Source organism: Scophthalmus maximus, chromosome 2 (assembly GCF_022379125.1).
Source record: "Scophthalmus maximus strain ysfricsl-2021 chromosome 2, ASM2237912v1, whole genome shotgun sequence".
Classification (NCBI taxonomy): domain Eukaryota; kingdom Metazoa; phylum Chordata; class Actinopteri; order Pleuronectiformes; family Scophthalmidae; genus Scophthalmus; species Scophthalmus maximus.
In genome coordinates, this window is record NC_061516.1 from 8,035,206 (window position 1) to 8,063,023 (window position 27,818).

General features: G+C 43.1%; 1 protein-coding gene across 22 annotated transcripts in view; it reads right to left on the reverse strand.

Annotated features, from left to right (window-relative positions):
* Positions 1-27,818, reverse strand: part of dlg2 (discs, large homolog 2 (Drosophila)) — a 179,087-nt gene that overhangs the window by 38,190 nt on the left and 113,079 nt on the right. For 21 of the 22 annotated variants that reach the window (XM_035625943.2, XM_035625946.2, XM_035625944.2 and 18 more), the window contains 3 exons: positions 4,145-4,198; positions 3,003-3,053; positions 1,339-1,463 (listed from right to left, as the gene is read on the reverse strand). In XM_035625943.2, the coding sequence (XP_035481836.1) occupies positions 1,339-1,463; positions 3,003-3,053; positions 4,145-4,198 (230 nt within the window). Of the gene's footprint in view, positions 1-1,338; positions 1,464-3,002; positions 3,054-4,144; positions 4,199-13,340; positions 13,850-27,818 lie in introns of those variants that run through there. The other variant, XM_035625960.2, reaches the window with a different exon arrangement.

The following is a 27,818-nucleotide window of genomic DNA, read 5'->3' on the forward strand; positions in this document are numbered from 1 at the left end:
CGGTCCCTTAAGCCAAGCCAGTGCATTAAGTATGCTTAGAGCGCTGCTACAGTGTCACAGAGCAGTGACAGGAAGTGTGTCTGGCTTCTTCAATGATAGAAAAAAAACAAATCCCCATCAGGGCTCCTTCCTCACAGAGATTACACCCCCCCCCCCCCCCCCCCCCATCCATAATGCATTAAGTCTTACTGCCCACCTCGGAGTGGGTGACCATGAATTAGGTTAAGTGTGACTTATGCCCAGCGTGTTTCCTCTGAGCTGCTTGAGATTGATGCTGTGCATGCATATCGCGCCCCTTCCAGCATCTGACAGTCACTTGTACTTGATAACTTTCAGAAAAAGTTCAAACAAATGCTAAAAGAATGGAGAGCTGAAACCCTGATCAGGGCTCACAAGATTGGCTGATATCTGATTTTGTGATGGCAACCCTCCCAGCATGCACTGGGGCTATAGATTTCTCAAGTAATGCATCTTTCTGCATTGTACTGACTTTTGAATTTGGTCCATGTCCCATTCACTAACACGGAGGATGTGGGGTTTATGACCTATACTGCAGACAGCCACCAGGAGGGTGATCAAGACGTCACTTTTGGGAGCTGTCATGTCGTCAATCTTCAGTCCGTGTGGGGGTATGTGTGTTAATGTGTCAGCCAACTGCAGTTTGTATGATATTTCACAATAAAAGCCCTGTTGGGAAATGAAAAGGTCCTGTCCACAAAAATGCTTGCGGTCTTTAAATATGAAATGCTTACAGGAAATGTTGAGTTTGTATTAACAGTGTGGGACAGAGGGAATTATAAATAAAGTCCTGCTTCAAATAAATGTCAATTAATGTGTGCAGTTGAGGTGAATAAGGGTCCAGGTCACTATGGTGTCAGTAAGATAAACTGATGAGGAGAGTTTTCACAAGGCTCAGTGACGGTGGCGTTGCAGGTTCAGAGCTGGCTCCTCTTGCGAAGCAGCCTTTTGACATGAACTGATCGTCTACACTCCGTAGAGGAGTACATTCAAGTCACCAACTTGTACATTGCAAGTTGGTGACCGTGAAGCTGTGTCAGCGCCACACTTTTCTTCACGTATTAGTCCTTTAATATCCAGTCCAAAATCAGAAAAAAATCACACGTGACATGTTGTGTCATGCTGTATCTCAAATATGTTGTCTATGACAGATTTTTTAATCCAGTGATGTAGTGGGTTCATAAGCACTGATCTGGTCTGCAGAGTTCTGAGATTTCTTTACTGACATATTTTGGGAAACTGAGTTATTGAGTTTTTTCCTGGCGGCTCTGAAAACCTCTTGTCTCTTATTGCCAGTGTGGGGAAGTGCAAGTGACTGACCTCAGACGACCGTCCTCTGCTGCAGCACCTCCAGGGATGATCTTGGTAATGAAGATGCCGGGGTCATCGCCGATGTGAGGGTTATCGGTCCCTCCGGCAATGCTGAACCCCAAGCCTGAGTTACCCTGCGGCCATGGAACGCAGACAGTGACAAAAGGGACAGAGCAGGCAAAACTTATTCCGTCTGTAGTGTCTAAGTAACCGAAGCATCACCTGTTTATTTCCAACACAGTTTGAGGACAACTGTCCTCAGTCTGGATGTAGAGTAACAATCATTTTCTCACACAAGACATCACCTTGGAAACGTCAATATTTAGTCCTTTTAAAGCAGATTGATCGACATGTCCTGAAGTCACACTGTACTTGTTTTTTTGATATTAGTTACAGTAAACTGAGGAGCATCAGCATCAACTGAACAATTTTAGTTTTTGGAATCAGCTGAGCTCCCCATCACTCTTTCCATGTATCCCCCAATCAAGTATGCCACGGGTCATGCAGGATAAATATATATTCTGTGTAGTATTTGAGAGCACTGTGCAAACTATTACAAAATGTCCTCGCCTGCATCCTCAGTGCCTTTAAAGTATGCATTCAGCAGACACTGCGTTTCTAAATGCTGACCTTAAATTCTGCTGAAAAGCAATTCTTTCAAAGTAAATCAAATATTGAAGCATTATTTAATGGTCTGACTTTAGAGTCACTGCTCTCAGTGTGATTATAAAGTGGTCAGAGGTGTTGAGTCTTCAGCTTGCAATAAAAATGAAATTGCCCTGGCCTCTACGGTAAGCCACAGCCACAGCCTCTCTCCTGAGTTAACTAGGCTCTTTATCACGACTTCACTATGAAATATTGTATATAGAAGTGTCGGCCCTGCAAATAAAATCCCCTGCATGCAATCACAAAATGAAAGTCGAGCTTTGATGAATTTGATAGCTGATGGGAGCAGCAGCTTCTCTTGATTACAATTTTTTTTTTCTATGGAGCGTGCCGTCCCGTTGCCTTGAACGCTGAACCAAAAAACATTGTTCAGCTCTCCGTTGTGACGGGGGGGGGGGGGATCGGACACGGGCCTGTCCGTGCCTCTGGCCATCATCCAATGGCAGATGATAAATACGGAGGTCATGGAATATTGCTGGAGGCTGACCACTGTCTGTATTAAATCTTAGCTCCAGTGCAGTCTCTGCTGTTGGTCTGGCTTCTTTTTTCTTTTTTTTTGCTCATCGTGTCAAAAACTGCTTCCACCCTGTGCCTCTCTGTAGCCACTCAGCCGTCTCAGTGACTTGGAGATTCATTTACAAGCTCATGCCACATCTGTGCCACATCTGCTTTAGCCCACGAATCATTCTCAAAACACAGTGTGACGGGGAGCTGTAAAACGAGACTTCAGAACTGGCGTGTGTATATTTCATGTTGAATCTAGTCGTCAAGATCATTAAAATAGCGGAAAAGTTATTTTGGCTGAGCCTGTGGGTATATACAAGTCCCTTAGATATGTACACAGCTCACTGGGCCACGCGCTGCGGGGAGGTCCTTCGGTGAAGCAGCAGGAATGTTTTAACTTCCCTCTATCACAACTCTGCAGTGCATTTCAAAAACCTTCAGGAGACCAATTCACTCAACCGCAGGCAGGTTCTCAACACAGCTGCCGGATCGGAGATACTCACCCGCTCAAGAGTGATTTCCTCAAACTCATATTCAATTTCTGTGCCGTTGACCTGAGGAAGAAAAGTAAAAAAAAAGATTACGGGGGGGAATTCACTTTTTTTTGGTCGTTCAAACTTAAACTAGCTTTAAAATGAAAACTACATTTCGGTGCTGCTGTATAACTATGTTGAATTATATTCATGTGGGATGATGCTCAGCAACTTTAAGGCCGCCTCGACATGCTGAGACTGAAGTGACAGGTGCTTTCTGTGTGAAATAGGCCCCACCTCAAGGGAAGCAACTAAAGGCAATTAACATGAGTTATATTTGCAACATGGAGGTAAGCTACAGAGGAGTTGGTCTCATCCTACATTTCACTGAGATGATTAATTACCAGAGTGCGCTTCCGTCATTATGCATTCACGCAGGAAGGACACACACGCGCTCGAGATGCATATCATATTCCCAGTTGAGCATCATTTCTGAGTAGCATTGGATATTATTATCAAAATTTACGGAAGCAATCACGACGCAAAGACTAAATTGGCAACAACAGGAACAGTGTATGCCAGCACAGACAGTGAAAAGGTTTATCTGATGTTACTTTTGACGAGATCTTGGCTCTTCAGATTACGGACCAAGCTCTGTCACTTCCAATGCCTCAATAAGAGTGACTGAATGTTGTCAGGCAGGGAACAAATTTGACATTCTCTGGATGGCAGATCTTTTTTTAAATTCCTCACAAATCAGAAAAGTGTCCTTAACTGTTGACTGCCAACTCTGACGATGAAAAAATTACACCGCCACTTGGAGCCAAATCCATGTTTGGGAAGTATTTATCATTAATTCAGCATCTGCATGGCACCAAATGCTCCATTTATTTGTTTTTGATGTAAAAAAACGGAAACGCGTGAGAGATAAAAGTCTAGAAAGTCTCATGCTGCTCTTTTATTCATGGCAAACATCAATATTTTAGCACTATGACCTCATTTTTTGGACTAAAAGAAGTAACACACTGATACATCTCACCTTAGTCGAGCAGAGAGGACCGACTTTTTTTTTTCTTCAGGTGTGCTACTAGTCAATTGTACTTTCAGACAGAGGTATTGATCTGGAAAAGACTGATGGGTGCATTAGAAAAAAAACCAAAATTCGAACTCACATATGGAGCTGACTCCAACGTGTCTGTGTTGACGATTATTGGGGCAGGGCTGGCCTGTGAGAGAGACAGAGAGAGAAGGGGGAGGAAATGGTGAGACCCACCACTGGCCTACTTTCAGGCAACAAGCCCGTTGATCTCATATCATCAACAATTTAACAGACTCCCATTTGCTGGATGGCAACACAAATACTCCCCTCTCGTGCATAGCACTCTAGATAGAGTGATTATTGCTGAACGACTTGAACAAGACAGAAGGACGAGAACATGGTAAACGAGCGGTGTAGTTAGTTCGTAATGTTCAGATGTGTAAAATCGGACACATTTCAAAGATGCGGCACAGGCATGGTGAGTGCAATTTCAGATTCATATACAGCTGCAGCTTGTGTGGAAATGTGGCTGGAAAACAGAAAGACACCAATGGAGAAAGACTGGCTGTCAAGTCTAAGACGTCTTTCCTCTGCACTTGTAATGGCTCAGCTGTAGTGCTCACTGCTCTCTATTCTGTGCTTTATATCGGAAGGTTGACCTACAGTCAGCTCATAACATTGGTGCAGTATGAAATAAAATCAATGTCACGTAGCACACACAAAATGCTTTCTCCCGATGGCCGGCGGAATTTGAGCAGGTGGTTAAAGGGCGGAATCGCAAGAGAAGAAGGATCCATTTACAGATTCCTTTGAAAGGTGAACAATGCTCAAACAATCAAGGGCAATAACAAAGGAAAAGGCCTAATGATTTCCCTGTGTACAATTAGAATTCAAATGCATATCAAGTAGTACACCATATAGACACATTATGTTGTGTATTTGTGTAAAGAACGAGAGATAAGATAAACCTTTATTCGTCCCACACTGCGGACATTTGGACACCATTATATGTGAAGATAAGAACAGCTGATTAATCCTGTCACAAATCCTGGACTGCAAACCACTTTTATATGTAGCCATATCATGACACCCATACATACAGAAAAATGTATCTGCTATTATGAAGCGTCAGAGTGCCCCACAGTCACTGTAGCTGCTGTGCACCTGACTGACACCATGCTATAAAACATTCGATGTTTAGCTCGGTCATCAGTCCAGTGACAACGTACCAAATGCCATCGGCAGGAAACTCAGCCTGACCAACTTCACTTAATGCACATGTACAGTTATGTGCTACAGTTGTGGTCAGAAGTTTACATACACTCATCATGAACATGAACGTCACAGCAATATTGGAATTTCAGTGATTTCTTTGAACGTCCAATATACATCAATAATAGAAAATTTGGTGCACACGTTTTAATAACTTGGTTGTTGTTTTTTCGATTGACACAGGCTCAAGATTATGTTTACACAGGTTAAACAAATACATACAAAACATCTAATTCCATTCAGTACCACTAAAGTCAAAATGTATTCATTACAATAATCACAATAAGTTATATTTGGTGGTATGTCTGTGTTCTGGGACCTGTGTTTGGTAACCATCAACAAGCCTTTTGCAGAATTCGGATTTAATATTTGACCATTGATTATGGTGGGAGTTAGGTTTCCTGGCACAGACCTGACTTATAAGCACAGTCCATATTTTTGATAGAGCTAAGGGTCAGGACTTTGGGGAGGCCTTTCCAAAAGTTTAATGTTTGCGTGCTTTATCCAACTCCACGGTCAGTCTGACGTCTGTTCGGGGTCATTGTCCTTTTGGTTAGGGTGAACATTCCAAGGTTGTCCTCCTTCCTTTGACTGGCAGCAGAAGAACCCCAGAGCATGCTGCCAGCACCTGTATGCTTAACACCTGTAAAGATTTCTTGGGGAGCCATTGCGGTTACTGGGTTATTCCTGACAATTCAAACCAATTTCGTCTCAGCTAAGGGTGACTCTTTGGGTCTTCTTAAAGGACTTGGCAAAGTAGCTCCCCCCTTAATAATTATTTACAACTGTTGAACTGTCGTACTGTGAGCACAGGAAAGCTACCAGCTGTAACCATCATGATGACTGAGAATAATGACAGTGGAGGCCCTGGACTTGGCAAGTTATTAAGCCATGGGGTGTATCTGTATTTTTTGATCCACACTCTCACACTCATCCTGTCCCAGAAAAGGCACAGTTAAAATAAATCACTGAAAGCATAATATTGCCATGACATTCATGTCCACAATGTGTGTATGTAAACTTCCTACCAGAAGTGTATGGCCAGCTACAGTTTTATCATGGAGGTCGACAGAGAGTTCCTTACACTTCATGGCTTGGTTTTTGTCCTGTGCCCTTATAAACTGTCCAATCAGTCCATTTAGACACACCCAGGAAACCAGGCTGCGCAAAGGTTGGTCCAAGAAAGGACAAGCGGTAAACCGGCAACAGGTGGTGTGAAACCTAGCCCTTGTGGTCCACTCCCACAGCGGAGCTACTGTGGCACAAATTGCTGAAAACCTTAACGCCGGCTTTGACAGAAAACACAAAACAGTGCCCACACTGACCATTGTTCACCACAACAGTGCCTTCAATGGGCACATGAGCAATGGAGGAAAGTGGCGCGGTCCGATGAATCATGTTCTATTTCAAATGATGTGGATGGTTTGGTGCATGTGGATGTTACAGTGACACATACCCTCTACCTAAACACTATTGCAGATCAGCTACACCGCTTCTGGGCAACGGTATGCCCCGGTTGCAGTGGCCACTTTCAGCAGGATATCTTGCTCTGCCACACTGCAAAAACTGCCCAGGAATGGTGTGAGCGACATGATGACATTTTCAAGGTGTTGAGTTGGCTTGAAAATTCCCCAGATGTCAGTCCGAAGAAGCATCTGCAAGATGGCCTGGAAAAACAAGTCTGATCTATCGAGGCTGCCCCTAATACCACACGGCATCTTCGGGGGTCTTGTGGAGTTCATGTCTCGACTGGGCGGAGTTGTTTTGGCAGCGTGATGGGACACACAATATCGGGCAGGTGGTTTTAAATTTTGCAGCATTTGGAGATCTGAGTCATCAATAACAATTCAAGAGAAAATTAATGAATCATAGTTTTGTTCCATGTGCAGCTGATCAGTTGAAATAAACCTCAGCAACAAGCATCTACTACAAGATAAGATAGAGACCAAACAAAATAATTCAAAGACCAACAAACCAAACAAACCATCAAACAAAAAGCAATCCACAGGCCACTTCAGCAAGTCACATGAAACTGAATAATAAAAATGGCCCCATGATTACTTAGCTTGAGGGAGACCACACACTCCAAAGGTTAATTACCACGAGTCATCATCATCTTCAAGTCAAATGAATAATGGAGTATGCCTATCACCAAAGTAATTCCATCGACAGATTTTCACACTCGGTCTGATTCTCTCCCATTGAGCTCAAATTAATTAAACAGCATTTTTTGCAGATTAGAGAATACAAAATAATGTAGATTTAATGCAGACTATGGGATATTTTACAAATAACTTTTTAGTGTACGCTTAAGAACAGAGTGTCCTTAAATCTCTTTTTTCCTGATTTGTTAAAAGGTTTGATGAAGAGTCAGTAAAATTTCTGCACTCTTCTCAACCCCATGAAGACAATTAAACCTCATCATTTTAAAATTAGAATTGGACACTGGCTTATTATTGCTCTCCAGCACATCATTTTAAGAAAAAGGTTGTTCTATTGAACATTCAGCATAAGTTATTGCACCCAATTCCTCGATTCAACATTTAACAGTAATGTCCCTTGGTTTGTGGGTTGAAGAAGTCGAAGTTGAAGAACCTCTCTCAGCTTAATACTGAGGCATTCCCATTCATGTGAATTACTTATATGGGCGAGTTTGAATTGCGTGTGAACCCGAACATCACAGACTTAGACAGCGACAGCAAGACGGACTGACTCTGTGAATCAAACAGGGGGAGAAATATTAGGAGTTTGCTGGCTGTGCAGGACTGCAAAGCCAGATACTGACTGAAGGAAACATAGCGTTGTGAGAGGAATGATGAGAGGGATTAAGATGCCTTTGGCTTTGCCGCGCCTGGACACAAATTCTATGAAGCCGTTCTCAGAGAGAGCAGACAGAATTCGATTGTCACTTCAAATAACAGGGCATAATAGCACGGGCAACAAGCAGCGTATTGATTTTTCTTTTTTTTTAATCACTCATTAAAGCGCCAAAGAAATGTTTGTTGAAACCAAAGTAATTTCCCACTTTTACACCACTCCTCTGCAATGCTGCCACGCTTCTCAGACAGAAAGGCACACAAACAAAGCCATTTACAGATGGATGGAAACAGAGAAAGAAACAAACTGACTCGAGAGCAAATTTCCTTTCATTATGCTGGAGAGCGGGCAGCCTAAATAATGGGATTGTAGGTCAGGAGGGTCGGTCATTAATCTTATTTCTGTCCCTGGACGCTCTCCGCTGACCACTTGCTGTCAGTTCCCCAGCAGTCACACAGGTCCAGGCGCGCCAACATCGTGAGCTGTAACGCAGTGAAGGGCTGTAGCCTTCACTATACTACAGCATCGTTCTGGAAATAACAGAGTCGCACACACACACACACACACACACACACACACGCACACACTGCACTATCGTCCTCTACATTGTCTCCGTGGTAGCGGAGTAATGGCTAGTCAGCTGAGCGCATAAATGGCATGTTTAACTCTTCTTTGTGCATGGGGACATTGCATATACTTAATACAACAGAGAAGATATAGGTGTGTGTGTGTGTGTTTGTGCATGTGCGTGTGTGTGCGTGCGTGTGTGTTTGTGTTTGTAAGTATAATAATAATAACACTAATATTTATATATTACTTTTTTTTTTACATTTTAGCCCATTTTAATTGTTTTATCTCTACCAGTGATAATGTTATAGTATAACATAATATAGTATAGTATAATATTGAATCATTGCTTATAATTCTGCCAGCACAGAAGAAAAATAAGAACATTCACAGTTCAGTGTTACATAGAGTAAGGGCTGAGTGCAGAGTGTTTCATTGGGGGCAGCTGTCTGATGCTCTCAGTCCAGATGTTCTCCTACATGTCCGCTTTCTCATGCATATCATTCTGCAAACACTCAAATAAACACAGACTGACTGTTCTCTGTGTGAAACCAGAGTGCTTTAACGTTGTGTGTTGTGTTTAGTCTTCACTTATACATTTTTACTCTGATATTGCAATTGAAGTGACGCATGACAAAGCTCGGACCGGATGATGTGGAAGGTGTAAACTATTACTCCTGTCGATGCAGCATTGGATGCTTGAGATGTCACCCCGCGAGCCGGTTGGATTTCTTCAGCAGAGTCTTTTGCTGGCGTTGAGTTTTGCTCAATAATTCAGCGGCAACTCCCCATGTATAGTGGCTCATGAAAACAGCGGAGTGTATCAATAATTCACTGGTGTCTCATGTAATAAATAGTGAACAACACAATGTGAGAAGTGGATGCTTTAGAGGTATGGTTAGAGTAAGGGGAATGTGAGAGTGGGAGTGTGATGGAAATGAACTGTATTTTTAAAACCTTTCTAGTCTTATTGACCTCTCAAAGTCACATTCACCCATTCATACGCTGCAGGATTTGAATCCAATACACTTTTTGTAAAAATCGGCAAATATATTGCTCACAGTCCGCTAGCTGTCGGTTCTGTGTGTGCAGCCCTGGCTCTGTAAATCCAAAACCCCAAAAATGGTGCAAAACGCACCACATGAAACTGTCTGTGCAGTTCGTAAACATCAGTCCCCGGCATCTCAAGAGGCGTGCTAGCGCCTCCCACACCCGCGGCTGCGGGTTCGAGCCCCGACCAGGGAAGTCAAAACATCAAGATCTTGCTCAAGGACACATCGGCACACAGACTAGGGGTAGCGGGGAATCGGACTGCCGACCTACGGGTTAGTGGACGACCGTCTCGACGTCCTGAGCCACAGCCACAGATGAGCTGCGCTGGAGGAGCAAGGAGACGCAAAATGTGATAGAAACTATGTTCAAAAAGTAGAAGGTCACTGGTCCGCACTTCTGGTCAGCAGAGATAATATTGATGGATTCATCTGGGTCCAAATGTCTGTTCAAATTCGACAAAGGAAAATGATAATGAAGAAATCAGCTTTGCGTCTGTGACGGTTATCAACAGGAGGAATGAGAACAGGTTCAAGCGTCGTCAAAAAGTGGATTCTGACATTAAACTTTCAAATTTGACTGTGGTCTGAATGCATTTTCCCCACATCTCCTTCTGTCTTCGTACAGTACCTGTGTTGCGGGTTTATGCCCATTGCCAAGCTTTCATTATTAAGTTAGGTCAGTAGCTTGAGAATAGATAATGCTGACGGCTGCCCACTTGCAATTTGCCTTTCTTGCATTCGCCACTGTTCCATGATGGACGGCCTCTCATTACACCCCACTGGCCTTGCCTGAGGCAATTTCACCCGTGTTATGGTTGCACAAAGACCACACACCCCGGCAATTAAATCCACAGTCGTAATTTGCTTTGGCAGTACATCAGTTTTTAATACGATATGTATTTCTCCTAATGGGTAACTCTTACTGATCAGTTGTTAATGCTCCAGTTTCACCTCATCTGAAAACACTGCTCCCTTTAGCTCGATAATATCTACAAGCCGCCTAAAAAAGGAAACAAATGTTTTACAGCTTTTAGACATTTTTACACATTTACACTAAACATCTCACTGACACATCGAAGGTACTTGAAAAGGTAATCAAGTGTAAAACACCTCCACACAATGACATTTGGATATATAATGTCTGTAATGAGGGGATTCATGCTCAATTAGCCTTTAACCGATAGAATATTGACACAGTCATTATCGAGAAGTGCACTTTCTTATAATGGCTGCCTTTAGAGCCACACACTGCTGTACGTACAAAAGTTAAAAAAAAAAAAAAAAAAAAACATATGGGAAAGGCAAATTTCAAATTTGGTCTATAAGTAAATGGACTGTATTTATAAAGCAGTCTTATCGGTCAGCCAGAGAGCTTTACAGTACAGGTCACATTCCACCATTTGCACACTCATCATTCAGTTAATGTAGGGCCAAGTGTCTTGCTCAAGGACTCTTCATTACAGCCGGGGATCGAACCAATCGACCTTCTGGTTAGTGGACAACCCTCTCAGAGCCACCACTGCCAAAACACCTTTAGTCCTTTATCGCTTTTAAGCATGTTTTGGGGGCATTGTTTGCACATGAAAAAGGTTTGAAGAGATGTAGGTTGTGCAAAAATACTGAAACATATGTGAGTCCCAGTCCATGTTTGTTTGACTTCCTAGCCATCAGTGGTGATAAAGCCTGGTGCTTTGTGTACTGCACCTAAAACAGTTCAATACTAGTTAATGTAACTGACGGCCAGGCAGTGCGCCAGAGGACAATTCGCACATTCTGTATTAAGTTCTACCCGTTTCATCATAAGCTATGTCGAGAAAACGAGAACGTGCATTATGAAAATAGATGAAGATATGTTTGAGGTGCAAAACTAATAAAAATTATATTTTATTCTTTTTAAATCACTTTTTCAGTGTTTGTGCACATCGATGTGTGAATCTGTGGAGCCAGCCGGTCCACAAACTGTGAAAAAAGACCAACCTGAGAATCTCCACTTCTCTGGTGAAGGGGCGCGACATTTCCTTCACATTTTGAAAGTGGTTGACAATTCGCGACAGACTCGGCCAGTTGGCCAATCAGAGCCGACTGGGTTCATCGAGAGGCGGGGCTAAAAGAGATCCAGGCGTTTTAGACAGAGGGTGCAAAGAGGAGCTGCAGGAATGGACCGTATGAGAACACTGATGCCTTTTCTGAACATTTCAAGTGGTAACACAAATTAAAAGTATGAACTAATATGGGCATAATATGTCACCTTTAAAAACTGAAGTTGGTATGTGCCTCACAAATCAAGTATCAGTTCACAAAATTTGCAAATTTAATACTATATTTCAAGAAGAAAACAATAATAGCCCACTGAAGAAATCATTAAATGGATAAAAATAAATCCCAGAACAACATCTAAATATCTTGCCACGCCCATATCTTTGAGAATCTTGCATCCCCCTTTTTCAGATATGATTCTGCTCTAACAAGCAGATGCAGATTGCGAGCTCGGCTCATTGCTCTGATTTCTGATTAGATGGATGCATAACAGACCAAGTTGACCCAATACCCCGTGAAATCAATTTCATCAGTGCTATAAAATTTAGCAGATTTTTTTTTCTATATTCAGAAGCTACTGGGCGTGTCTATAATAAATGCTCTCTAAAATTTGATTGCCAAATATTGGCAAAAGAGCAGCTCCACCCTTTTTCCTCTTGTGCTTTGATTTGTTCCTCCGTTCACGGTGGGGTTGCCAAGGCTGTTCGTGTAGCACGTTTTTCTATTGAATGTCTTATGATGAATGCATCCATTTTTCATAGTCTCTGACTAATTTTGATCTAACCACATTTGATATAACTGTTTCCTTTGGAAAGAAGACTCCGTCATGTTCTGTTTGCTTTTATGTCGCTGACATTGTGTCCTGGATTTATCTTGACTTAAATGAGGTGATACAAAAAAACAGCTCGTGATTAGACAAACAGGTTGAAGTGTTTTTGACGGAAACAAACCTTACTTCAGTCACAGATCAAATTAAGCTACTTTGATGCATGAATTCAATGGAGTTGCACATGTGACTGACCCAACACTGATGCTTTACAGTCTCTGACAGTGAAACCTCTCGGAAATATCTCTTCCACTGACACAGGCCTTTAAGTCACCAGTTCTTATGGACAAGACAAACATTCCCTGTTAGTTGCTACACAAAAAAAGCTTTCATAACTGATTTCCGGGTATGATATGACATAGAGACAAACCGTAAAAACCTAGCTCGGGTACTGAACAAGGAAAACATATGAGACCATCACTGGGGTTATTCAGTCAATAAAACATCTCTATAGCCTCTTAACGACCTCAAACAGGAAGGTCTGGCATCTTCCAGATCCTCCCTCAACAGGAAACCAAACCCCACTGGACTGAGATCTCTGGTTAAAGGATAAGACTTCACACAGAGAGACCCCTCCATCAATGAAAGACTGTACTGGAGCAGACAAAGTGACGACAAAGTGTATCAAAAGTGCATCAGAAAGCCCAGCAGCAAAATGTCCTTCATCACAATCAATCTTAATTCATAAACAAACTACAGATCTGTCCGACAGCTTGTCGACATGGCTGCTGATGCACTCTGATGTAGCGGAGATTTACCTGATCGGGCTCCTGCCAGCTCTGAACACAGCCGAACTCAGAGGGCCACAGGTCACAGCTCCGCCCCTTAGCTCTAAGTGCCGCCAAGCGGCCTGGGCTCCTGGAGGACGCGCTGTCCGAGCGCCACCCGGCCATCCGACCCCCCTTTCGGGGAAGGGTGGCACCGCCAGGGACGGACGGGTAATGGTACCGCTGGCACGGGAGATGCTGGTGTTGATTGATGGGGTGCTGATGTTGCCAGCTGAAGGAACTTGGCACTTCTCCACATTCCCCCCTTTCATCAAGGTCCGCAAAGCAGCGCTGCTGTTTGCTCAGGTAGAGAGTCATTCTGCCGCCCTGCTGCCGCCACGCAACACTGACTGGTCTCTGCTTACTTCACCACTTTGTCTTTTGCTTCTACTGGTTCCTCTTCTGTAGCCTTGCTGGTCGTCGCCAAACACGGGGCACGGTCCTGCCTGATGTATGAGTCTCTCACGCTGGCAAAATGAATGATGAATGAACCGACTGGCTGGCTGCTGTAGCTGTACAGGCTTTCTGAGGGTGTGTGCGTGTGTGCGTGCGTGTGTGTGTGTGTGTGTGTGTGTGTGTGACTGTGTGTGTCAGAGCTTCTGGAGTGGGAGAACGATAAATGAGAGAGAGAGAGAAACAGAGAGAGAAAGAGAAAGGGGAGGGAGTAAGGGAGTAAGAGGGGAGGGGAGATAGAGAGGGATAGGGGAGATGCTGGATGAGAGTGAAACTGAGCGCGAGGGAGCGAAAGAGGAGAGCTGAGTGAGAGAGGACATGGGGTGAGAGAAGGGGAGAAGTAGGGGGATGAATAAGAAAGAATGATGGGAAGGAGAGAGGCAGGAAGAACAGCAGGAGACAGAGGGAGAGAGAGAGAGAGAGGCGAAGTGTTGACAGTGTGTTGGCCGCCAGCCCCTCTGTCAGTAAATGAGTCAACTGGCAGTGCTGCTTGACAGCATCCGCAACTCCAGGCCGAAACAAGGGATGGCTGATGCTGCTGGGAAGAGGAGGCGATGGGAGCTCGGACTACAGATCCCTTCAAGCACCCGGATTGTGGGTAACAAAGCCTTGGCCAAAAACAGCAGTAACTGTAGTTTCCAAAATTAGTATTTGGGGTTTCTTTAAATACGAACAAACAGTAAAAACTAAAAAAGAAGAACTAATAACTGGGGTGTGTTAAAACCTTCAAGAGTTACATATATGATCTGTGAGCTGGGATGGGCTCTAATGACCCTCTATGACCCTAAAAGGATAAGTGGTATAGATAATGGATGAATGGATGGAAGAACTGTGCCATCGTGCCATCGTGTCATTTCTCAAGAACACACTGGCCAATATAATATCGGCCACCTCCAACAAAAGACATGGCTGTCCATCACTGCAGCCCCCCTAGTGATGGCTGTAGCCCCTGCATCTTTCATTTGGCGATTACCTGAAACGTAAAAATTTTAAGATAAAATTTAAGAAACAATTTTTTTTTACAGTTGTGTCTAGAATATGTCAGAACAGAAAAAATTCAAAATAAATTAAATATAATTATTACTTGTGGGACTGATTTATTTTTTAGAACTCCTCTTTACGGATGCCTAGTAAGCCCAGCAGTCACAGTCGATAAAAGGTTGTTGTTGTTGTCGATGACATAGATGAAAACAATATCTGCCTGCAGCCCCACTGGCCACAGCAGCAATGACTAGCGCTGAAAATAGCATTAGCATTAACGGCGGAATAATTGCAATTCAGCTACGAACGGAATATCCAACTAGCCAACAATCGAGTCTTTGTTGAGAGTGTGGAGACAGCCACAGCTGGAGATGAGGGACGTTTCACTTCCGCTTAAAGGGGCAGTAAGCGATTCAAACCCAACCAGGCTTTTTACCCATGGTGTCACCACCAGAGGTTTTTGTATGAATGAACAAAAAAAAACAGAACATGAATTAGAACACATAACGACAAATGAACATGAAAAAATTACATCAATGTCCAAGAACGCTCGGCCAGAAGTCCGTCTTCTGTAAGCCACGCCCCTCGAGAAGCCACAATACATTTGTTCGTACTGCTTTGTATTGCGGTCGGTTGTTTGAGTGATGCTGACTGACATTTTTTCCGAGCCGCAATGTTACAGAACTTATTCCCAAGCAAAGTTCACATTAATTAAAGATGCATGTACGCTGCACGTATATGGGGCAGCCCCCTCCCCCTGCTGAAAATTCAGTCCCGGATGCATGTGGCTCTCTGAACCATTCTGAAGAACACATTATCTCAGGACCACCTCGAATGTTTTGGGGCCAAAGGTCAAAGTTAAACTGTGAGTTGGGAATTTCTTTGGTTTATACCACTAGTGATACAATATATATATATATATATATATATATATATATATATATATATATATATATATATATATATATATATATATATTTTAACTTTCTTTCGAAGATGATTCATAAAAACACACAACAACAAAAAAAAGTAGACAGGAAGAGGTTAGACGTTCAACCGGTGCCACGAGTCACTAACCCTCACATCGATCCACAGTCTCACAGCTGAAGAGCACAGGGAAATAAATACAGGCATGTGTTGTTAGCCGTTGAGATGACTGGACGCATGCTGATTCAAACTGATCGCAGAGTGCATTTCTCCACCGCCACCTCACCCACTGTTTCAGTCAGATGAAATCAGGGTCACGGGGCTTTCGGTTGTGAGCAAACACGGCTGAAACATCCAGCTGCTTTAGCATCAACATCATCCGTGACGTGAGGAAAGGAAATAATAACAACAATAAATAAGAATATGCCTCTCGGCGCCTGGTGTTCATTCTGAATCCTCAAATGGAGATGATGTCACCAAACATGACAGCTTTCCATGCTGTCAGATACAAAAAAAAAAAGTGCTTAAGCTACAGGGACACCTAGTTGTTGTTTTTTTTCATTCTTGCCATCACATGGTCTGTTACGTGATGAGTATGTGTGGGCGTTATCATTACCCATTCCATCTACCAGAGGCGATAGCCACGAAACAGTCAGTGATGGAGAATAATACCTCATCAGGGCCGACTGAGGCGGTGAACAGCATGCCCTCGTAGGAGAGAGAGCATCAGTGGGCAGCCTGAGTGTGTGTGTGTGTGACATTATAACGAAAGATGGAGAGTGTGTGGGCAGCAGGGGGCATTACTGGATGGATGGATGGATGGTTGGTTAGTCGGAAAAAAAGAAATAGGCACAAATCAACAAACACAGACCCCACAGCCCGTTCCGACACCCCTCTTCATTTTGTGAATTTTCAGCTTTGCCACTGTGTCTAATTCCATTACGTCTCGAAAGCTGCCTGAAGTAGGACAGGCCGCATTAACTGCCGAGATACGATATAATCCATTTTATATTTACAAAAGCATCACACATTAAGGAGGCAAAGAGCTTCTGAAGTTCAAAAGGGCAAAACGTGATCTACGACGTCTATCGACATTCATCGACAGCACGTCCTGAAACAACATTGAGACCTGACGCCTCATCAACATGCTCCGTCCATCAGTTTATTAATACAACATGCACATATGCCTGTGTATAGTTGGGTAAGATAATGAAAAATCCACGTTTAGATTTATTTCTCTCATCTAGTTTTCTTCTGTTCATAAGTCTGTGCAGTCTTTTTCAGCGGGCCTCTCATCGTCCAGGCCCGATGGTGGTGCCGTACTGATAACAACCAAGCAATGCTCCAAGCATGCTGGTGCTCTTATAGGCAGAGACAAAGCTTACTAGTCCCTTTTCTTTAAGCAGTAATTGTACAGTAGAATAGTCTCACATATCACAAATGTACAGAAGCACCTTCTTGTTAGTTAGAGCCACATAAGACTTAATGAGTATATGTAGTGTATGCCCTTGTTTCAAGCTCAGATTTTGGGGCGCATGTTAACTTGGTGACTTGTCTGTGTTGCTCATCACCTCTGTCCTTGATGTAAAAAACAGAAAACTGCAATAAACGCTTCTGCTTCAGACTCATTCATCTCATGAAGCGTCGCTCCTCCAGCTCACCGTAGGGCACACTTTGAGTGACTCATGCAGAAATCTGTCGGCCTTGTTTACTCTCTAAATCCTGATGTCTGCATGGGTATCTGCACATCTTGGATAAACAGCCTCGCTTACTGTTTTCTCCAAAGGCATCTAATAGGGGTGTTAAGTAGAGTCACAGCAAAACAACACTACGATAAACAATGTGAGCTCCATAATATCACATTTTTAATCCATGCTTCTCCAGACGCTGGGGCCGAGAGAGCTGACACTAACGTCTGTCATCTGTCACGGGTCTTGTCATCTAGGAGACCTGTAAGTGTTTGACTGACAGAGGCACTGCTGAACAAATAGTGAGAGGATGATGTTTTGGTTTGATCAACTCTATATTTCAAAGCTCTGAATTATTGAGTACACCTTGAACCTGAAACTGACGCTGGATTATTTCAAAGAGATAAGGATCATCAGTCTCTAAATCTATAATGCACCTTATGGGGCCACTTCATCAGTGATGAAAGCCCGGCCACAGGGTGCTTGATCATCAGCCATACATACATTGTACACTGGCAGGGATTATGGAGTTAGAATGCATGGTCAAATGAAACAATATCACAAAAAGCTAGTTCCAGTCCAGCAATAGCACCGTTAAAATAAAATAATGTTGGCCGGCCATTCGCTCAAAAATCCAAGCGCGCAGCAGACATCCGTAAGCAGACAAGTCGAGAGCGCACAGAAGAAGTGCGAGTGCGAGGAGAAGAAGAGTTGAGGCGGAGAGCAGGAAATCTGTGCGAGCAACAACATGACCTAAGTGCGAGCAACAATATATTTGCCATGAAACAATTTTGTCCGATCAACCATATAAAAGTTGGAGGACATTATACAACAGCTGAATTCCTCCTCTCGTTGCCTTGATATTCTGCAAACTTTCTTCTTTGCCGCAGAGCTGAACGTGTTGTTTCAAAAGTCAGTGAGGAACGATGGTCTATGTTGTTTTTGAATGAAGCCCGCGACCCTTAATTGGAGAAAGCGGTAGATGATGGATGGATTTCTTGTACTGCACTGTAACTTTTATCACCTGTCTTTTTCTCCTTTTACACGTTTTAATTCTTAATTATCATTATATTTTAATGTGATTTTATCTGTTTCTTCCCAATTGCTTTTAATGTTTTATGTGAAGCACTTTAAATTGCCTTGTTGTTGAAGTGTGCTATACAAATAAACTTGCCTTGCCTTGAGTTGCAGCTGCAAAATTATTCGAAAAAGGATGATATTATTCTTAACAGTTCTCAAAAGTTTCTTGAATTATTTATAATGCGTCATTAATACATCATTGATATATTTATATATTGCAAAACTAAGATCTCGTAAAATGTTAATTTTTTTTGCATTGCACGTAGTGATTTGTATTTGTAAATAACGGGTTGGCTTTGTCATACTGTAAACGCCCTAGGGTCGGGGGGCGCCGATCCAAAATCTTGCCTGGGGCGCCAACATTGCCAGGGCCTGGACTGCTTTAGTAAGTATTACTGACCGCTGCAGACATGAGACTGGAGACTGGAGTCGCCATGAGCCATTAGAGGACAAGGAAAATGAGTATGAAGCCACTGATGGAAAACAACAAGCTAGAACCATTAGAAAAATAACAGATGGTCACATCGCCGCTCGTGTTTCTCGTGTTGTGTCACTGACCAAAAAAAAAGCTGCCGTCAATAAATGATATACTGTATGATTACACTGCTGCGGTATTATTTACTGCTGCCACTAAAGGCTTTCATTGTCTGAGAGATTAAGAGATCGTATCAGTGTTCTCTCTCTCAGTTCCCTTCAGACCAGTCTATTGTCTCTCTCCCTCTGAGTGTGTCGGACAAAATACTGCAGCAAATTTCACCTGCTTCTTCCAGACACTCATTTCAAAACCGTTTCATTTGCTGCAGTGGTCAGTCAGGTTTCAACGGAAATTAGTATACATGTTTGGTCTCTCCTTCCATACTCTGTAATATTGTGCTTTTCAACAGGATATTACATTATACACAATTATTTTTAGCAGCGCTGCTTCTTCTTCCATTTGCTTTTTTCGTAAATAAAGACAAATGCATTTAAAGGGCTGCAGGCCTCTTATGAATGCCCCTTTGGTGTCTGAAGGTAATCCTATGTGCCCTTGAGACAACCAGAGAATTCATCATTACAAAGAGCTGACCTCTGTTCGGATCCTCTAATTAACATGCGACAGTTAAAATGTCACATGTGACGAATGCACTAAATCACCCAAACAAACCCAACAACAAAACAGCCAAGTGCACAATAAATACTGTAAAGCAAATTCTCAAGTCATGATAACTGATATTATGTGGGGGTGTGCGCAGTAAATGTGGATAACTTCAGAAATGAAATTATAAGCTCATACAATAGCGTCAGTGTATCTATCATCAGACAGAAAGGGTGGAGTGTTTCTCATCCCATCCAACTTAGACCTCATTACTCAAGTATAAGCTGCAGACTGCATCTCATATTCTCAAACATGATTTCATTAGACCGATCGACACAGTTCTGGAGAGCGACAGACAGAGTTGTCTCTGACAATTTTGCTGAATCCAGCAGCCGCTATTTTTTGCTTAAAGGATACTGATACCCCGTTTGTGGGCAACTTCATGCATTTTGGAATATGATGCAAATGGATCATACTATTTTGTTAACAAAAACTGAGTTAGTTTAAATAATTACAGTTAATTGGTGCTTCTGAACATCTTAGGAGTTTGTGCAGTCATTTAAATTTTCCAAAATTGAAGACAGAGCCTATCAGGCCCGATCCAAAAAAGTGTTTTCAATTGACCTTTATCATGGTGCCATTCATTTTACCTCTGGAGTCACTGATTTTTGAAATTTTTCAAAGATTGAACTATCAACTCTGTTTAAAAGCAAACAAAACTAATATATAATCTTTCCATTTCAAATTGTTTAATCCCCCGTATCTGGAAGTTTCCTGTGTCAAAGATGGAAATATCCAATCAGAGTTTTTAACAGTAACAAAAGGTGTTCCACAAGGATCAGTTCTGGGCCCCGTCGTGTTCACAATTTACATTCTAGTATATATACTGATGTCTATCTTTATGGAGATGACACTATTATGTGTAGCTTTAACTCTGCAGCTGAGAGACTGTAACTTTCTTTTGGTGTGCTTCTAGATCCACCTATCATCCTCAAACTGGTTCTTAATAGAAAGTTAATGGTTTTCTAGAGCAAGAGGTGTTGATTTAAACAATCTACACTTAACTCTAGTAAAATGTAGCAATATTGAGGGTCACAGAGTGTACATATCTGGATGGCTGAATGAGTCAGTTACATTAAAAACATAATATTTAAAATCTCATCACCAAACTGCAGCAAAAAGGGATCCATCTTCCCTTTGAATTTTAAGAAAAGTGTAGTTGAGGCTGTCTCATTAGTCCTTTTTTAATCGGCCTTAGATTATGATATTATCTACGGATATGCAGCTGCTTCCACTCTCAAAACCCTCAGATTCAGCTTATCATTCTACCCTCAGAGTCATTACCAGAGATCCTAATGACACTAAACTATGCATTCTGTATAACAAAATTGGTTAGTTCTCTCTGGCTCAGATATGTGATAAATGATTGTATTGTTTCATGCCCGAAGCCTTTATTGGGCATTTATTACTCTGTACCATCTATGCCGGACTGGAACACAGCTCCCATAGCTTTATTCTGACCTGGGAAAATCTAGCTTCCGTTTTTATGAACCAAACACAGAATTATCTACAAGACACTCTCAAGATTAACACTACACCTGAGGATTCAAGACCATGATCTCAAATCACTTACAATTGTTGTTTTCACAGCATGAGTATTACTGTCTGTACACATTGATATTCTTGCTGACTGTTACTTGATGTGCTCTATTTGACAGTTTAATATGTAGTACTGTCCGCTATACAGTCCATCCAACTGTGTCATTTTGTGCTTGTGTGTTCATGCTGTCTGCATGTGTATCAGAGTTTTATTGTCACCGCTCCTAGAGACCATTTGACCCCTGACACAAGCTCGGGATGAGCAAATCATCATCTGACAGGTCATTTAGTGTGTCGGTGCAACTTGATTGAACGGCTCTCAGCCACTCAGGCCTCTGTCGCCAGGGAACCCAATCTTTACTGCAAGGAGGATAACTCATCGTGGGATTTTTCCCTCCCATCAAATAGCAATGTGGCTTTTTACGAAGCATCATTAACCAGTTTGCCCCCCCCCAACAGATTTAACAAAACATTTTCACTGAAGAACTACAGCAGCTGTTCCAAAAGTTATGCTTTTATGGAGTTATGCTGACCTTCTTGCATGACAGTAAAATATATACACAGAAAAAACACTGTGCATTGAACACATGTAGAACACGTAGTACATGCAGAATGCATTGACACATTTTGCCACACTCACAAGGAAAAATTGATGTACACCCTGAACCCTGAACATGCAATGAAACCTCTGGGAGACATTTGAATGCAGTGACATGCCCTGCATGTTATGCAATACATCCAACTTGCCACATGGGGGCACTTGCAGATCGGCTTCAAGCTATAGGCCTGACCAACTGGCAGCATCCACCTTGCATACTCGATGAAAAAAAGATAAAGATATTACTTTACTCGTCCCACAACGGGGGAATACATGACCAAGTTACACAATGGTGTATTATCAAGGAAGGGAAGGAAAGGAAAGATAGTTTTTAAGAAATGCTGCATTTGGGGTTTTTTATGTACCCTGATCCAAACTTACAAAACCTGTCATTGTTGTTTTCCTTTCTCTTCACTTCTCTTATTCACTGCCTGACAGCTGGCGTGCATCTCCAGAGGAAAGGGGGGACAAAATCAGAAGACATTTCAGCAAAGAGGTGAAAGGTCACCTGGGGTTGTGAGTGCCGGTCGAACCTGCGTCAGAGCAGCAACACTGACACACAAAAAAAAGCAGACCTTGGTCAGACGTTGTTTATCCTTGATCAGACTGGTCGGCCAACTCCATGTAGAGGTGTGTGTGTGTGTGTGTGTGTGTGTGTGTGTGTGTGTGTGTTACAAATACCCCCTTTAGCTCTACTCAGGTAGATTCTGCCTTTGATTTGTGGGCTGACAATAGCAGGCAGACTGCATTATTGCATTGGACATTTATTCTGAGTCAAGTCAACAAACCAACATTTTGCTGCATTCAGAATGTTCTGTCGGTGAGAGCAGTTATCTGGTGCACATACACAATACAAGCTAGTGGGTAAATATGAGACTTTCTACGATCTCAGAGTTGCCGAGATGAAGGCATCTTGATATACACCCTGTTGTACCTTCCCTCTCTATAATGACTGAGGGACCATATGTTGGCTGTGCACAAACGTGTTTAAGTGTCGACATCCAACTGAGATAAAACAAAGAATGATGGATGATTCCAGAATGTGAAGCTGGGGCTGACACCACATTGTCTCATGATTCAAAATCGGGAACAGGGTGCCCAAAGGCATATACAGAGAACCTTTGATATGGCAGCCCCAAAAATGTCACCAAACCGTGATTGTCTGACAGTTTACCGCGCAACTCCCATTTCATTCCCAATCACTTTCTCAAACTGACTGCTGTTGAACAGTTTAGTACTTGTATGGTGAAGTCCTGGAATCACGCAGCCTTTTGCAACCAACACTGTGGTAACTTTACATGAAGGCCTGATAAAGACTGCTGCTGCACAGTCGAGCACAATACATTTAGCATCCAGCTTTTGATAGAAATACTGAAAATAAATGTATAAAACTTTCAGCGACAGTTTTCACTTTAGATCATCCATCCATCCATTTTTCTACACCGCTAATCCATAAAAGGTCACATGCGGGCTGGAGGCAGGGTCCACCCCGGACAGGTCGCCAACCATCACATGGCGAACATTAAGAGACAAACAGCTATTCACACTGACCTTCACATTCTAATGGTCAATTTAAAGTCTCCAGTTGACTTAACCCCAATCGCAACCTTCTTGCTGTGAGGTGAAAGTGCTCGCCACTGCACCACCGGGAATTGAGATTCTTTTTCTTTATCTGTGTGATAGACACACAACATTTCCCGTACCTCCTTCACAATAACAACCTAGAATTGATGCGTGTGAATGAATGTTACTGTTAAGCTGCAGTAACCATGTAAGTCATGGAGAGGGCCTTCGCTTACGTCGGTCAGGATTTAATCAAGGTTAAAAGTTGTTGTATTTAAAATTCAATTTCTGCTGCAAAGGCATGTTTACTCTGGCATTTTTTTCCTGTCACACACTTCATACTTATATCTTATCAACTGGTTAGATACAACCATTTTTAAAAGAGTCGTCTATAATGAAACTGTATATGATTATATATATTTTTCAAATCCATATTCACCTATTGAATCGTGGGGCGTCTATTTCTCCTTTCCTTTCGCAGACGAAGGTCCAGTGTACCCTATGCTAAAGGAGATAGGAAAGGAAGAATTGAAGCTCCTTTCCTATGCATTTAGAGAATCCGAACAGCTCTTATCATGGCTGCCGATGAAATACTTCCGGGTCGCGTCAAGATTTAGGAAACTTCCAATGCAAAATTGACAATTCGACCGTACCCATTCATTTTTCCACTTCCCTCCTACACATCTGCCGCCACAGGGCGGCTGTGGCTCAGGAGGTGGAGTCGGTCGTCCACTAACCCAAAGGTCGCCGGTTCAATCCAAGCTTCCCCTAGTCTGCATTCCGATGTGTCCTTGGGCAAGACAATTAACCCTGAATTGAACTCTCCCGGCAGTATATATGGCAATTGAGTGGTCAATAAGAGTAGAAAAGCGCTATATAGATAGTCCGTTTACCATCCCTGTCCTCTGCTGCAGCAAGCTTTGATCACGGCCAGTCTCTCTACTGATGATTTACAATAAACCTCTTTTCTGGGACAGGTGCGCCTCAGTCATATGGGGAAACATTTAACACGAATAAATCCTGAAGAGGAAACGCCCCTTAGTAAAGGCCGATGTGTTATCGAAATGAAAAGTGTGCAATTTTACATTGTCATTTTTCATAATATCGGTAGTATATCTAATCATTGATTAGAATAATCATCAACATTGTGTTTCTGTGATGAATACCTATTTTCAGGAGCCTGCCATAAACAACAATCACCATGAAAAGTTTCACAGAGAAAAAAACAAACAACCCAAAACCCAACAAGCTACTGTCCTGCTGCCATCCTCACACCCAGTCATGTCCAACCAACCAAGGGACTGACCTCCATCTGAGCAATCCAACAGTTTCACCTGCTAAAACATCTCCATCTTTGATGGGAGCACTCCAAGTATTTGCCGCACCGGAAGTGAAAAAAGAAAATAATTGATGAGTCTGAAACATTTCATCAACCCTGAGCATAGGGCGGATGATACTGAACACATTGAATTATACAGTAAGCATTTCTCTCATGCTGTCAATGACACAAACCAGACTGGATCAGTGGAAATAAAAACCTATAACAAAAAGCCAGTGACTGTTGATGTGACAGATCACCAGCCAGCCACTCCATTAACTGATACAAGGAGATTCTAATAGGTAGAATCGTCTATTTAATGAATTCCATAAATTTAAGGAACATGTTGGATGGAAAGACTCGTTTTCTAATTACACGGCGTGCATGAAATATAAAAAGCTATAAAACCAGCGGTGCAGTTGTTGGCTTCATTGCTGTTGCTTAAGCGAACCCTCTCCGTGTGTCGGATCTTGTGGCATTAAGGACCCAACTGAAGGTATTTTCAGTAGTAGTTTGCCCCGGGAGCCTGCACTGCTGAGTTAAACTGAGATGAAATGAGAAGGACATGAATACGTCTATCTTCCACCTACACTGCTGTATACAATGAACAGCCAATATGTCATATCAACAAGCTGAAGGGCTGAAAGAAGGGTGCAACAAAAGTTGATATCATCCAGACCTTCCAACACAGAGATGTGGTTCAGTCTCTTTGCTCTCTAACCTGTGATTCGTCCTCAGTGCCACAGTGTCTCTTCGTCAGCTTCTCCGACAGCGTCTGCTTCCACTTGCAGACGGTCACGAGAGAGGGCCACTTCACCGGGCTCAGATTCATATTGAGACCCATACTCAGGCTCCCCAGGTCCGGGGCCCAGCCCCGCAGGACGTCCATGGACAGCCTCTTCTTGAGGGCTCCCGGGGCTTCGGGGCGAGGAGGGGGCAAGAGGTTCGGTACGCTTCCTCCATGGAGTGTGCAGCCCAGTGATGAGTTGCGCATCATGCTCTCCCAACGCGGCTTCCTCACAAAGCTCATCATGAAAGTTTGTACGTCCAGATGTATCCCGACTGACTGAGGTCACCAAGCAGGTTCTATAAACAACAGGGCATCTTGTTTGAGTAGAGACCTCCAAACGATGAAAGAGGTTCAGTGATTAGCCACAACATCTTCAAGAGTAAAAGTATATATCATTTTAAAAAAAACCTCCTCATCCATTAGCTGGAGTTTGGGTAGATAAGAGGCCCGGGACTGTACACATCTGCCCTCAGCTGTGAGACAATGTGCAATCTTTACATAGGACGACAACGGGTGAAGTTGAGCTGTCGAGGGCAGATGGGTGGTATCGCTCCGGGGGGATGTAAGCCAGGGGAAACACTTGCGACACATACTCAATATATCTGATTGGGTGAGAGCAGCAGTGGCCATGCCAAAAACGTGGATCCGATTGGATTAGGCAGGGCAGAGTGCTGGGTGCTGGAGCCCACTGATATAACTCACATGGAGGAATAATTAATGCCTGAGGGAAAGTCAGCTCTGTCAGGAAGCCAAAACTAGATTAGAGACGGATCAATGGAGCACGTCAGGAAAAGAGGTGGGGCAAAAGGGCTCATGCCACAACCAAATATACACCCATCCAAACGCAAACACACCGTAATGAGCGTGGGGGGGAAAGGAAAAAAAAAGAAGCCTGGAAACAAAGGGAAAATCCTGAAGCAGCTTTAACCTTTTGTCCCACTCTTTCGTGATTGGCGCAATCAGGGAGAAGAGGCGCTGCCACAAAAGTGAGAGATAAACAGCTTCTTCAACCGCCTGTCCTTCCTCCCCTCACTTTGTGTTCTGTCTGCTTCACTCGCTCGTTTTTCAGTTACCTCTTCTGTCTCAACAACCCGGTGGCCGTCTCCCTCCCACACACTGGCCTTTCATTTTCTCCTTGCCCATCTTCCAGTGGATCGCGGCTGCAGGAGGATGTGCAGATGTTGGAACAACTCGGGCCCGAGGCCCGGGCTGCCTGCGAGCGGCGGCACTCTCTGCTGGACGCTGCAGGATTAGACTTGTCCAGCTCGACACTGATAACTCGCAGGTAAGTTACACATAAAACGCGGTGAAGGGCAAGCAGAATGTTGGAAGCTGTACTCAGCTGACGACAGACATGTTGCATAAGCCTAGAAATAAAATAAATAGTCAAACAGATGAACCCCGTCACAAACTGCCGTGTTTTACTCAGTTCTCCAGAGGCCTGACATTGGCCCTCTCAAAAACCCACTCACCCATCATGCTACAGGAGTGCATATCCATTATCGAAAAGGAGCTGGTTCCCTCGCAGCGAATGGCTGCTTTTGCCACAATAGGATCTCAAGAGAGTAAAGTAAAAAATAGAGGCAGAGAGGGGGGGGGGAATCCATGAGAATGGAAGTGGAAGAGAGGCAGAAGAGGAGAGAAAAGGTACGTGCAATAAAAGATCTGTGCTTTATAATAAAAACAATTCATGATTTTAGTCTGAAAAAATGCCAAAAATCTGTTACAGTGGCCAGGGCAACGGTTTGCTAAATATATATGAAACAGAGATAAACAAGCTGTAGCATTTGTGAAACTGCAACCAGGAGCAGAAAATGCCTTTTCTCTTGATCAGCTTATTATTTTGGGACTCTGCCGTTTGCCATTTGAATATGTCCACACAGAAACAGATCTGTTGATTGATATTTGTACTCAACAACAAAGATGAGAGAAAATCATAGAAAACAAAGGCTTCCCTTTACATTTGCGCGAGCTGAGTTCACGGTGAATCCAGCAGAGATGACGAGTGAGAAACGCGACGGCTCATTGTGACGAGAGCGCTTGAGGAGGCTCCGGGGAACGAGGTGCGATTTCGGGTGACGCCCGAATCCCCGTTCAAACATGAGTCAGACCGAGATGTGGCCGTTTCACATCAACCTCGCACTTCCACAACAGTTAAACCCAGGCTGCAAGCATTTCCAATTTATGTTCATAGATTGGATTTTGCCCGCACGGTGCAGGCAATCTCAGCAGTTTGTTTACACCAAGCCTTTGTCAGCAGATTACCCTGCCTGCCTGGGTGTTTGGCTACAGTGGTACTCCACTGTCTCCAGCTCCTCTCTCTGCCCACCTGCAGTATCTCGTGATACAGCGCATACTGCCTTTAAGTGTCCCTCGTAGATTCATGCAAACTATATT